The sequence below is a fragment of the Rhinichthys klamathensis genome, unplaced genomic scaffold (assembly GCF_029890125.1).
Source record: "Rhinichthys klamathensis goyatoka isolate OS25496 unplaced genomic scaffold, OSU_Roscu_1.1 h1tg000209l_1, whole genome shotgun sequence".
In the NCBI taxonomy this organism is placed as follows: Eukaryota; Metazoa; Chordata; class Actinopteri; order Cypriniformes; family Leuciscidae; genus Rhinichthys; species Rhinichthys klamathensis.
This window is the reverse complement of record NW_026606734.1, coordinates 1,458,588-1,473,367: the sequence shown is the minus strand read 5'-3', so window position 1 is coordinate 1,473,367 and position 14,780 is coordinate 1,458,588. Positions and strand designations below refer to the sequence as shown.

The window sequence follows — 14,780 nt, the reverse complement described above, 5'->3', positions numbered from 1 at the left end:
TTTAAATCACACACAATTCTTTGCACACATTCCAATTCCGAAAACTAGTGGGCACAGAGCTTGTCTGAGTACACTATTAAATGTAAGACAGAAATGTTTTCAGAGATGAAGGCCGTGGTCGTTTACTAGACCATCTCATTCTAGCGTTTAAAGCCTCAGAAGGACTGAACTAAGAAGGATGCAGCCCTACATTTGAGAAGCACCATGTCATTTGATAATTAACACCATTAGTGTTGAAGTTTTAATGTAAGGTTCTTTGGAAGTCACCATTATGGTGATCCGTGTTTGCTTTAGTTGAGCTCTTGAACCTGGACTTTACTTTTTTTTGTTCTTTGGTTGCTGTGAAGTGACTATCTTTATAAAACATTTATTGTGGCAAAAATTATGTTAGCATTATTCTGCGGTTGACAAAATGTCCCAGCATGCATTGATTTCACAGTAAATTTCGGACTACAGTAATTTATTGTAAAATAATACTCTTTAATCCTGTAAATGCCTGGCAAATTGTTACAGTGTAGATAATGTTGATGGTTCATTGAATGTTTCATTTGAATGGGCATTGAGACACATTTTGACATCAACTCGCATCATAAAAACCTCACCAATGGTGAAAATCAACTAAATATTGAGATAAACTCTGAACATCACAAAACAAGAGCAAACATAAAAGCAAATAGTTCGAATTGTAATCAGAATGCTACTAGAAAGCATTGTTGCATGAAGCTTTTTGTTGACTGTCACCTTTGTCGAGATTCATATGCTGATTTTTAATGTCTGAATGGTACAGTATAATGTTTTTAAACTTCATTATTAATGAAACACTGCTGAATTTGCTGAAAATGCTACAGTATCACAGTGTTGGTAATGTAAAGTTTAAATGTATTATTAGCACACAACACTTATAATCTGTGGATGGATTTCAGATTAGTCAGGCCACTTCATGATGATTACATCACTATCAATAGACACCTGACTGCACTTTGTCTTGGCTTCTTTTGCTATTGCAAATATATTTTATAATCGTTGTAACAGCAGCCAAAAAAGACAAAATTAAGGGTCAAGAGCCCAACTAAAGCAAACACTAATCACTATAATGGTGACTTAATAATTAATTCTCAATAAGAACTTTTGTAGACTTATGATAGAATAAGGTCAAACTGGTTAGTAATAAGTGAAGCTGGTAATGCTGAGTTGTTTAATCCTCCTCTGCTGAGATTACGAGAGATTTAATGTATTTTATCTTGAGTTGATTTAATCTAAGGTGGCTGGAAGTATGTTGTAGTTCTTGTGTTTCTGCTCATCACATTTTCTGTTCTTGTTGTTTGTCTTTCATTCAGTGATTCTGCTTGTTAACAGCAGGTGTTCATCACTAATGCTTAATTATCCCTCTGGGCTTGATTGGTCTTGGAGTTCTGGTCCTAAAAACACCTCTGACACGTTCACATGTTTCAGCTGAGTCCAGTAATTTGCACATGCAGAATCAATGGAAATGTTGAGGTTGCGTATGCAAAGTCACAGTGTGAGAAGGTTGTTGTTAGAGTTCAGACTGTAGAGCTCAGAATCAGATCAGGACGATCAGTGGACAGGAGAGTTTTGCAGACTGAGTGAGTCAACGGAGAATCTTATTCTGAAGCGTCTAGTTAGTCCTTTCAAGTTGTTAATTGATGATGCTGTTTTCATTACTCCAAAAAGGTGTTGAACATTTCCCACCCTGACCTGAGATTGACAACCAGCGAATCGTCAAGAAGCAGATGTGAGATGAAGACACTGTGGCTGCCACTTCTCCTGAGTAAGTCTGTAAACTGATATAAGTTTTTATTTACTTAACCCTATATTTGCTGATTGGACACACACATACACTGCAGGTCAAAAGTTTGGATAATTCAGAAAAAAATAAGGTCATTTATTTGATCGAAATACAGTAAAAACTGTTAATTGTTAAACATTTTCCCATTTTAATATCTTTTAAAATGTAATTTATTCCTGTGATCAAAGCTGAATTTTCAGCATCATTACTCCAGTCTTCAGTGTCACATGATCCTTCAGAAATCACTCTAATATGATGATTTGATTCTCAATAACTTTTTCTGATTATTATCAATGTTGAAAACAGTTGTGCTGCTTCATATTTTTGAATGTAGCAGCACAAGTCGTCTTTCAAAAACGTTTTAAAAAGATTAATTATTCCAAACTTTTTGACCACTTATTTAACACTTTTTTTGCGGATAATTTAAATATCAATAGGACGTCTTGCATGTTTCTTAAGACTTTTGCAAGGTTCCATGTACATTTATTAATTTACTATCATGTTGGACAGTTGTGCAACAGTTCCTCTCATAATCCACTATCATAGTTTGCATTTACAGCTTCCTGGAAAAACTCCCTGGCTTGCCTAAAGTTTGCATAACCAAGCCTAAATGATGAGCAATATTCCTTATATTTGCATTGTTTTCACAGTAACATTCATAAATGGTGAACCATTAACAGTTTTGTAAGCTTAAAATGTGCTTTGTTGCAACTGTTTAATGCCAGTGAGACAACATTAACTTTTATTGAAGATGTGATCTATGAAGTATTTCTAGATATTTTACCTGGATAGTAAGACAAACTTGCTTAACCCTCTGGTGCTGTTCAGTCACTTTTGACAGAAAAAAAATGTGCGTTTTGATTTTTATGTCATCAAAATGGTATGATACTTGGTGACTTTTGTGGCACTTGCTATGTGAACACAATTGTGGACATGATTCGAAAAGGTTAAACGGTCTTAAAAAAATATTAACACTTGTACTCCTTTAATGGTCACAAATAGGCGCCATAGAAATAAATGGGAAATATGAAAATACAGTAAATTTTAGAGGGGTACAATCTACAAATCAGCTGCAATGCAGGAAAAAAAGCACATAATAATGAAGGGGTTAATTGGAAAAAATATTAGACAAAATGCATGGGTTAATTAATTGTATTTTAAAAATTGTGTAAACAAATGTATCATAATTATTGCATTAAAATGACTTAGTATCGTTTTTGTGGATCCGTGTGAATGGGGATCGTTTTGACAATGTTGTTGTCTATACGTGAAAAACTTTTCTGCTATCGCTGTCATGTAAACATGTCCCAAATGAAGTTGATTATTTAGTTAATCATTTAGTACATGTTACCATCATGTGGAAACACTGTTCACAATTGAATCATCCAAAGAGTTTTTTTTAAGTATAGCTAACAATAACACAAACAAACATTTTTATAGCTTTTCTTTACATGTTAAGTGTTACCGACCAAAAGATGGTTCTAGTTACATCCATGGCATTTCTATAATGGTTGTTTTTATATTAAAGCAAATCATATACATACATCAGATTACATAAAATCTCGTTAATGGCGGGGAAACAGTTAAAAAGTTACATTTGAGGTGTTCAGACACTTTTGACTGGGAGGAGTTTGAGTGTGATCCCAAACTGAGGAGCACCAGAGGGTTCAGAGAAGTGATGTTTTTTGAGGTGTATGCAAATGTTACGACAGCTTGTTTATCAATTGATCACGTTCAGGCTCAGTCATATGGGCAGAGGAGGATTATTTTCTTATTTCCCCCGATGCCACATGGAATGAGACCGGACTCCAACAGTCCAATGCCACATTGAATGAGACCGGACTCAATCGGTATAATACCACATGGGATGAGGCCAGGAACCACTGTCAGGCCTGTTTCAAAGAGCTGACGACCATCACCAGTAGAAATGTCCACCTCATCGTGCAGAACCTCTCTTTGGACTACTGGACTGGGCTCCGCAGGAGCTACAATGGCACCATCCCATGGTCCAGATGGTCCAATGGGGATCCTGTTACATATCAGAATTGGTACCCTGGTCATCCTCTGCCAAATAAAGTTAAGAAAATGATTCTTAAATGTCCCTCAACTACACAAAGTCCACTGAGCACCCTAATAACTGCTACAACGTCTACTCCAGTGACCTCAACACAAACCTCAACACAAACCTCAACACAAACCCCAACACAAACCTCAACACAAACCCCAACACAAACCTCAACAGTAACTGCTCCGGTAACCTCTCCACAGATTTCCTCAACATCTGAAACTAACAACACAGATATGTGTCCTAGACTGGATGAATTCCTTGAATGCTTAAATATGACATATGATGATCTTCAAATATGTGCAGTGCATGATTGCCCATTGGTCACCCCAAAGACCACAACATATAGCACCACCTCAAATCCCACAACGTACAGCACCACCCCGAACGCCACAACATTTAGCACCATCTTCACAACAACTGGTTCTGGGACAGAGAACACCACGATGGATAGCACCACGACCGAGAGCACCACCGCCAGCAACTGCGTCTTCGAACCCGAGCCAGATCCTGAAGTGTACATCGAGGATGCTTGTGTGGTCCTGCTCAGCTTTGGCATGTGGAAGGAAAAAAACTGCAACGAAACTCTACCCTTCATCTGTTATGATGGTGAGGACTTTGTTTTGGCCCTGTTTACACCTGGTATTAAGATGCGTTTTGGTCGATCGGATCTCAAGTAGACGGGGAGACACATTCCTGTTTAAACCTGGTTCTCTTTTGTCCACTTTCAACCACTTCTGTCCTGATTTCTTCGAGGGGAGGGTCTATCAGTGGGTAAATGTGTGGGCTTTTTCAAATATTTTGATCAAATGGACGAAATAAGCTCACACAATTTAAATATGAATGCGCACGGAGAGGACGGAAACACACGGCAGCAGCTTTAGCTTCTGCTCTGAAGCCGCAAGACCAGCCGAGCGCTGTGAGTGTGTGTTAGAAACAGGAATGGTGAGATAGCGTTGTGTTTGGTACGTTTTTCCCCTTTAAACTAAACTTGGGTCTTTTGCTGAGAGTTTAAATCCCGTCTGGCTAGCACACTTCCCATAACGTTTACACATTAGATCAGAAGACGGAGAGTAGGCGGTCTTGGCTATTCTTGGCGTTTTACGCTATCTGGAAGTGGTTGAAAGTGGAAAAGCTCATAACATTTTAGACATCATTTACACCTGTATTAGTATGTGAATGTGAATGAATGAGGCATTAATATAGCGCTTTCATATGTACTGTACACCCAAAGTGTTGTACAATCAAATCAGGGGATATTTAGCGTCATCCACTTGTGATCAGATCGACCAAAACACATCTTAATACCAGGTGTAAACAGGGCGTAAGAGCACAGCATCATATTGTAAGATTTATATTGTTGACGCTCTTACTCTCTTAAAATAAAGGTCCCAAAAGGGGGTTTTCATGGTGATGCCATAGAGCAGGGGTTCCCAAACTTTTCCAGTCAAGGTCCCGCCTAGACAAGTACATATCAAGACAAGTACATACCAAATTATGAAAGAAAATAATAATTATATTTTGTAACTGTAAGATTTCAATACTAATCAATATAATAAATTCTTCATTTACAGACAAAATATGTACATAAAAAATTTAAACAGCGCAGTGATTGGAGTGAATGAGTTTCTTCTCATTAATAATGAGCAATAAGCAGCTTAATAATGAACCGAGGTGGTCTAAGACCCTGAAAACAGTTATTACAAGTCGCATGTGCACTTCACTTTGAAACATGTGCATATATTTATATAATTAATCACAGCCTTTGCCATTCAAAAATGGCACTAAGCAATATTGTGATTTCTATTTAATGTTAATATATTGTGCAGAAATCTGAGAAACCCTTATCGACTAAAAGGAAAGATCCATGGATGTTAAAAGTTCTTCATGGAACCACCAATGCCAATAAAGAAAAAAGTATCTTTATAGAAACTTAAAGGCTTTTGTTAGGCTCTTGAATGTATATACACTTTTAGGGGTTCCATTGTGGGATTATTCAGGGATTTAGTTTTAATGAATTAATTTAGTTTAAATTCATTTCATGAATTAAACAGCTTGTAAACATGTTATCACTAGAAAAACCATTACATATGCAAGACATTTCTCCTTATAACCTTTTTTTGTTCGTTAAAATTAAGTCTAGAACCCAATGGTTATATATAGAACCTTTTTTTTCTAAGACTGACATATTAAAAATGAAATAAAAGGTTCTATATTTGCATCGATGGTTCCATGAAGGATCTTAGAACCTTTCCATTGCACAAAAAGTTCTTTGGATTCCTAAAATGACAAAAATGGTTATTTTAAGAACTGTTTACTGAAAAGTTATTTGGGGAACCAAAAATGGTTCTTCTATGGCATCAAACCTCCTTTGGAAACCTTTTATTTTAAGAGTGCAGTCAACTTGTATGTTTCTGCTGATATACATTGTTGCACTTATCTGTCCGTAGACCGCTTTTTTGGGCAAATAGACATTTCCGATGTGACCACAAGTGCAGGCAATGTGAGCTGGAGTAATCCACCGGGTAACATCACTCACTACAGAGTGGAAATCACTAGGAACCAGACCAAACAGACGTCTAATGAGACTGACCTGTATAAACAACTACAGCATCTGACTCCAGGAAATCTCTACAAGGTTCAGGTGTTTCCAGTGAAGTGTGGCAGGGATCTCAATCCACAGAACATCTCCTTCTACACCCGTGAGTAGACTTGGACTTCAGTGTGCACAAGCTTTCAAAGTACAGCACAGTAATGTACAGTCAATCACCATGAGCTTATGTAACTTGTGATAATAACCAGCTGACTGTACACTATCTCGCTTATTACACGGCTACTCGCATTAAATAATTGCATGGACAGATATATTGATTTGAGTTTAAATAGTTTTATAATTATACCTGCAATCATCAAGAAAATAGTCCAACATACAAAACAATTAAGTAATATTAATACTCAAATCATTTTGGTATTTCCACCATAATAACTGCAAGATGGTTTGTTTGTAAAATTGACCAATCAGAATCAAGTATTCTAGAGAGCCGTATAACAAGGTGGAAATTGTACTGTTGTAAGATCTGGTATGTTTGTCAGAATTTTTTTTACTTTTTACTTATTTAAAGTGCCTCTATTGTGCTGTTTTACCTTTGTTTTAGAGCCTCCTAAAATATGCATAAAGTAGATGTTCGCGGGCAGCCAATGAAAACCATTATGCAAATTGGTTCCAAACCTCACGCAGGAAGTAAGACTGGAATCACTGACGACTCGTTTCAGACAGTTCAGAATTACTTCTTTCATTTGGGAGACAACAATCTTTGAAAATTTGCAGACCTTTTACAGGTGAAACTCGAAAAATTTGAATATTGTGCAAAAGTTCATTTATTTCAGTAATTCAACTTAAAAGGTGAAACTAATAGACTCATTACATGCAAAGTGAGATATTTCAAGCCTTTATTTGTTATAATTTTGATGATTATGGCTTACAGCTTATGAAAACCTTTTCACAATATTCTAATTTTTAATTTGGGGTTTTCATAAACTGTAAACCATAATCATCAAAATTATAACAAATAATGGCTTGTTAACAAATAAAATATCTCACTTTGCATGTAATGAGTCTTTATAATATATTAGTTTCACATTTTAAGTTGAATTACTGAAATAAATGAACTTTTGCACAATATTCAAATTTTTTGAGTTTCACCTGCACATTCACAAACAGATGCATTACATGAAAGTTAATATCCGAAAGAGCATAATGGGGCACTTTAACACATCTCAATACCATTCTGTAGACCTATGCAGTGGCTTGGTTTTAATCATTGAACAACAATCAGTTTTTTCATTTTCAACATGGCTACTAATGATCTGAATGCTGTTCCTCTTTCAGAGCCTTCTGGTGTTCAAAGTCTGACAGTAGTGAGAGTGACCACTGATACTGTCAGCCTCAACTGGAGTAAACCACTAGGAGACAGTGACTTCTATTCAGTACATATCAAAAGCATGAATTCAGAAAGGGATCAAGAATCTAAAAGTGAAGAGTCCACTATCAAAGGTCTAACTCCAGGAAGCGAGTATAATTTCACAGTTACAGCAATAGTGAATAAGACTACTGGAGGTGTGCCAATGAGCGTTTCCAATTACACCAGTAAGTGCAGGACGATTCATGCTTGACTGTATCATGAAAGAACATCATTAACTATGTTTCCAGTTGCAAATTTAACTTTATTATGCGCAAAATTAGAGTGGTGCATAAAACATTTGCCAATTTGGCATTTCAGAGCCATCAAACCTAGTCGAGTTGACCATTAATGCAATCACATTCTCTTTTGAGGCAAAGGCATGAGTTGTTTGTTGTGCATTGTAGATTTATTCAGTAAATGTGTTTACATCTTTCTTTTGATTAGATATTAGTGCATAAGGTTTTTAAATAGCTTTTTTTAATATATGCATCTTGCCTGCATTTCCACCAAGCCTTTTTTTATGTGATAACCTAAAATTATAATAAAATAGCTATTGTCAAGTAACAAGCATTCCTGTGACCGGAGCTTTCCAAAAGCAGTGCAATGCACTGATGTTGACTAAAGCTAGATGTTTTTAATTTACTAACTGCTTTTTTTTGGTATTTATTTTTCAGTACCTTCAGTTGTCTTAAACTTAACGTCAGCAAATAATGACAGCAACACCATAACAGCCAGTTGGGATCCACCTTTTGGTAATCATACAGGTTACAGATATTGTCTTTACAATAGCAGTGACTGTACTAACTGCAAATCTGCAACAAACTGCAGCGTTACAACAGATAAGTTCATAAAAGAGGAGAATAAAACCGATGGCACCATGTATTGCCTGTGTGTGGCAGCACTGACAAATAATGACACCCTATCAGGAGAAATGGTTGTAATCCCAGCATACACATGTGAGTCTCATGCTCAGTTATTACATTTCATATCATGCATATCAATTATAATTGACACTAATGCTAAGCTCATTTGTTAAAGTTGAATGTGAGTTGACTGTCAATTCTTACTACAACTGCAAAACACTAAAAATTTTATCTCACAATTCAGAATTGGTTTCTTGCAATTTTTAGTATATTTTGCACAATTCAGATAATTTATCACAATTGCAGTTTGGACTTGGATTTTAATCTCACAATTCTGAGGGGAAAGAAAAATGAGAATTATTAGATATAAACTAACAATTTCAAAAGGTAGTTACAATTTGTATTTCACAATTCAGACTTTATTTCTCACAATTGCAAGTTTATATCCTGAAACTTAGAGTTGATCAATTACAGTTTACAGCTATTTACAGAATTGTGAGACAATTCTGACTTTATTTCTTGCAATTTGTAGTTTACATCTCACACTTTTTTCTCTTAGAATTTGTTCAGGAATATACCAAAATGTATTTGAAATACATTTATTTTATGCCAAGTAAATACATTTACATATTTATGTACTTAATATAAATACCCTGCAATTGTACTTTTAGTGAACTAAATCGGTATACTTTAAGTCAGGAACAAATAATTTTTTACTTAATGCACTTCAGTTTTCCAGAAATGTTGTATAATTGATTGTGCTAAAGTGGAACTATTGCAAGTATACTTCAAATTTCTTGCATTTAAAGACTGATATTATACAAAGATTGCACTGTCATTACTAATAATGATATAAAAACACATTTTATGCTTAATATTAATAAGTGTGGAGAAGTACTCCAAAAAAGTTTAATAATAATATTTATATTAGTAAGTCTCAAGCAATATTTCAGTAAATATGTTAAAGGATTTTTAGTATGAAATTAATGTATTTTAAATACATTTTGGTATAGGTTTTTTTCCCACTAGGGATTGCAAGCAAAAAAGTCTGAATTGTGAAACTATTTTTTTCAAATTATTATTCTGTGGCTAAAACAAGTTTCCATAAACAACCAAAAGAGTTTTTAGATGTAAAAAATATTGTGTTGTCCAAATGACTGCTTACATTTTGTCCAAGCCTGCATGCCATTTCCTAAATTCTGACAGACCGCCTGTTTTCTTCTCTTTTTTTCATGTAGGTCCAAAACCCGTAAACCTCTATTTGAATGCCACCAACATAACCATAACAGCCTACTGGACAATAGAAGGGAAATCCCAACATTTTAACGTGACGATACAAGCAATGACTGACAATCTAATGTGTACTTACACTACTAAGATCTACAGTTACACTTTCACAGGCCTGAAGCCTGCAGTTCTGTACAACGTTTCAGTTGTTTCTTTTAATGGTAATCTGTCAAGTCAAACTGTTTCAGAGTTCATATACACCAGTGAGTATTTATTACATTGTGATTACTATTTTTCAGATTATTTATCCACTTGCTGCAAATGAGTTATCGGCCTTTCCTTCCAGCTGTATAACATCTCACAAATCCATTCACAGAACCTGCTGAGCCCGCGTGGGTAAAGGCCACCGCTGACAAAAACACCATCCATGTGACCTGGGGAGCTCCAGCAGCTTCACAGGGGGCCACGATTAACTATACTGTGACATGTGCCTCTGCTTTTTGGACCAAATCTGATACACGTAATACAACCTCTACAAACATCACCTTTGTTGGTTTAAATTCAGGAACAAAATATAAGTGTGAAGTCCGTGTTGTGGCGGGCAAATTGCTGAGTGATCCAGCCACTGCTCATGCAAACACAGGTAAAGAGACCACATTTAGTTTGTTTATGAAGCTACCGTTCGGCTTTGTTATTGACGTCTATTGCGTTTCATGATTGTGATATTCTAACATGTTATTAAAATGATGTGCTTTGTTGAGCTGAGAGTAGTTTTGCAGACAGACTCATATATCTTGGTGTTTAAAACTATCTTTATTTCCAGAGCCTGAGAAGGAGACACTGATCCTCACAATGTTGTGTTCTTCTGCAACGCCCCTTCATTGTGAAAAAAATACAACTATGGAAGAGTTTTTCAAGAAGGTGAAGATTCTCAATGACTATCAGTCTTGTTATTTGAAAAAGCAACTTTACAGTAACATAATTATCATGGAATTACAAGAAATAAAGAAATACATGATCAACCTGATCATCCCTGCCCAACAGTTAGATTTAGAGTAATATTATGGAAATAAATACATTTGCGCTATTGATTACAAAAGCTTTAACTTTTAATCCTGAAGGCTCAATTTAAAAAAGAAACATTTAAAAACTACTTGATGCAAATGACTAAAATCAGCTGGAAAAGTCAAGTGAAATCAACTAAAATTTCCATTCTGTCTTTCAGATGAATGATACCTTTACAGACAGATTTCATGATAATGTCCACTGGAAGCTGAAGTGGGTGGAGAGGAAGGAGATCGTTCCTTAAAACTAAAACTAGGTTTGTGAAAACAGCTGGATATCCAGTCACACCTGCTGTCGTTAATATTTATTAACAAGATTAAAAATGAGTATGATTTATATTTAACTCTGACTCTTATTTCGCAGAAACTGTGTCCTTTGAATCCCTATGATGTGGTCATACTGTAAAATAATGTGATCAATAAGTCATGGTAACATGTTTTTACATTACATAACTCATCAAAATAATTATAGCAATTTCAACTGTTATTATATGTTATACAAGATTCAACTAAATTTTTTTTAAGTCAGTTTAATATAGTTTAAGTTGAAATGACTCGCAAGGCCAATTTGAATATGCTTAAAATTTCAAGTCAGCAACTGAACGTAAGTTTTTAAGTTGTTTTACAGTAACTAGCAGGAAAAATACTGACATTTTGTGTTTTAGTGTGAATCTGAATTTCGTTCTATTTTTATGCATTTTGCAGACTATCTTTTATACAAAGTGACTGGGGAAAGAGGAACAAAAACAGAATTTGTCAAAAAGTCAACAATACTTGTAATATACAATGCCAGGTTTATTAGCCATCTAGATTTGCTTGTGGGGAAATGTTTGGATCCTTATGAGGAAAACAGTTCATAAATCATTCTTGTTTTTTTGGGGGGTGTATGTAAAAATGAAGAAAGATTGTGTTAAGGGTTAGGGGACAGAATATACGGTTTGTATAGTGTAAAAATCATTATAACCATGGAAATATCCCATAAAACATGAAAACCCATCGTGTGTTTAAATGTGTGTGTTGGTTTAAGGGTGAAGGACTCGTCTTTAGCTTATTCAAAGATGTTCTCTGGAGTTTGGGCATATTTCACTTTTTTTTCTTGTCACAAAATGCAGACATATACTGTGAATAGTGTGGTGTGATGATATTTGTGGTGTGATGATATTTGCTATAGCTGAGGGAGCTATATATAATTAACAATAACATTTACACATTTTTTGTCAAAGACGTGCTAGATTCATGTGAATTGCATAATCATGATGGATTATTGTAAACTATTTTGGTTTCATTATAAATAAAGCTATATTACACATGGGTTTATTCGCTTTATTTATTTATTCGCATAAGTTCTCAGTAGTTTCCTTCTTTTAGCCTTTTGATATTCATTCATCAAATTTTCCCTTTAAATTAAGTAGATTTTCTTTGAACAAGCTGGCATTTCATATTTTCTTGTGTTAAGGATAGAACTTAAACATTTTATTAAGTAATCCTAAACTGTTGCTATTGTGTAATAAAGGTCCTGTATGTTTGGGACATTTTAAACTGCTTTATACATAAGTAATAGGGGTGGAACGGTACACAGAAGTCACGGTTCGGTTCATACCTCGGTTCAGACATCACGGTTCGGTACGATTTCGGTACAATGGAGGGAAAAGCAAAACAAAAATGCAGAAGGCATTGTATTTTTTAAATAAGTTTTATTAATAAAGGCATAGAACCAGTTTATTTGTAGTGCACTGACAATAGTTTTATATAATTAGTTTATTAATTAAATTAATAAAAAGACAAAAAGACCTTGCGATGTTTGGTAATTGTACCTGAATTAATTTAAAATTAATTTGCTATATTTCAGATCAATATATTTGTTTTCCTTAATTTTAATTAACATTATTAATTAACAATGTAACATTATTCTCATCTGAATTATAAATAATTGATTTCTGTATAAAATAATACTACCATTAAAAACGCATTCGATTTTCTTTTTTAATCAATGTAGAATGTGTAAGATTAGCGCCCCGAGGACGAGAAATGAAAACCAATGCAATGCGATGAATGTCCAAAAGATGGGACCCACAGACCCTCCATTTTGAAATGGAGTTGGATAAATATGTTTTGCTTTTAAAACAGTGTGTGTGTGTGTGTGAGAGAGAGAGAGAGATTTTGGTTGTGTGACAGTTGTAGGTTACAGTTTGACAAGAGTTTACAGTGTGACAAAAGCACAGTGTTGTGTTTTATTGCGAGTGTACACAAATTTAAGTAAACACTTTGCAGGTTTAATGATCTGTATGAACAAAATGACGGAGTAACTATGTTTTTTATGTTTCCACTGTTCGATCGCGGCCGCGCCTCTTTCTCACACACACACACACACAAACACACACACTCCAGCATTGCAATCTTGACATCGCAGCCTGTTCATTATGTGGTCACACCAAACGCGAATAGAGCGTTAAATTCGCGTCTATCGCGTCTAGTTCGACGCTAGTCCAAAGCGAATAGGACGCGCGTATAAAGCCAACGTTTGAAGTGAACGCGCGTTCAGAGCTAAGCCGATGGTACAGATTATGTTTCCCTAAAGAACCCGCGTATCTAACAGTAGTTCCGCATTACATTAATTAATTTTCACGCGAGTTTTATTTATTTTTATACCGTGTATTCTCCGTGTAAATTCGTGCACCGAACCGTGACGCCCGTACCGTTTCGGTTCGGTACGAATACATGTACCGTTCCACCCCTAATAAGTAATAAAATAAAAAAAAGGGGTTTGAGCTATTCTGTATCGTAAAGTAATGTTGATGCTGAATTCATTCCCAAACCAACACATATAAAAATAGTAAGGACCTAAAAATTGTACATCTTGATTTGTACATGTCTCATATCTGGTTTTTAACACACTAATTTTAACACAACTGTTCAATACACAGAAACCCAGAATGTCACCATCACAGATCTTGCTGGAATACAACACCTCCATCTTGTGGTCTATTGCCTTAACGCCATGATGACACGAAAGGCACAATCATTTAACATTGTTACATATAACTATGAGAAGTCTGGCTGCTTATGCATTACAATTTCCCCCATTGTGATTAATAAAGGATGATCTATCAACAATCTATAACATCCTAATGTACCAATGCCACAATTCCACTGTTTTCACTTGTCTTTTCAAATCCAGCACAACCCAGTTTGTAGAGGCTGAAGTACTTGGGTAATTTGCATTATTAAGATTAAAATTAAAAATGCATTGCTGGATCCTTAAAATCTTAAATAGGGGCGTCTCATGCTGATTCAGTTCATGTCATTAAAATCTCACTCCAGACAGGAAAGCAAATGTGAAAATCCTTGTTTAATCCAGAGAAAGAACATCATCAGACTTTCTGAACGGCATCATGTGGAATAATGTGGTTTTCCTTTACATGCAGCGTTAGCATGAGTGCTCAAACTCAGAGCAGCGTTAGCATGAGCGCTCAAACTCAGAGCAGCGTTAGCATGAGCGCTCAAACACAGAGCAGCGTTAGCATGAGTGCTCAAACTCAGAGCAGCGTTAGCATGAGCGCTCAAACACAGAGCAGCGTTAGCATGAGCGCTCAAACACAGAGCAGCGTTAGCATGAGCGCTCAAACACAGAGCAGCGTTAGCATGAGCGCTCAAACACAGAGCAGCGTTAGCATGAGCGCTCAAACACAGAGCAGCGTTAGCATGAGCGCTCAAACACAGAGCAGCGTTAGCATGAGCGCTCAAACACAGAGCAGCGTTAGCATGAGCGCTCAAACACAGAGCAGCGTTAGC

General features: G+C 35.7%; 1 protein-coding gene across 1 annotated transcript; it reads left to right on the top strand.

Moving 5' to 3' along the window:
- Positions 1–1,538: 1,538 nt before the first annotated feature.
- Positions 1,539–11,378, top strand: LOC130097044 (uncharacterized). Its single transcript, XM_056263718.1, has 6 exons — positions 1,539–1,604; positions 1,693–1,789; positions 3,546–4,481; positions 6,323–6,574; positions 7,762–8,019; positions 11,353–11,378. Exons 2-6 carry the CDS (start codon positions 1,759–1,761, stop codon positions 11,376–11,378), a joined length of 1,503 nt encoding a protein of 500 aa, XP_056119693.1. The 5' UTR covers positions 1,539–1,604; positions 1,693–1,758.
- Positions 11,379–14,780: the final 3,402 nt, after the last annotated feature.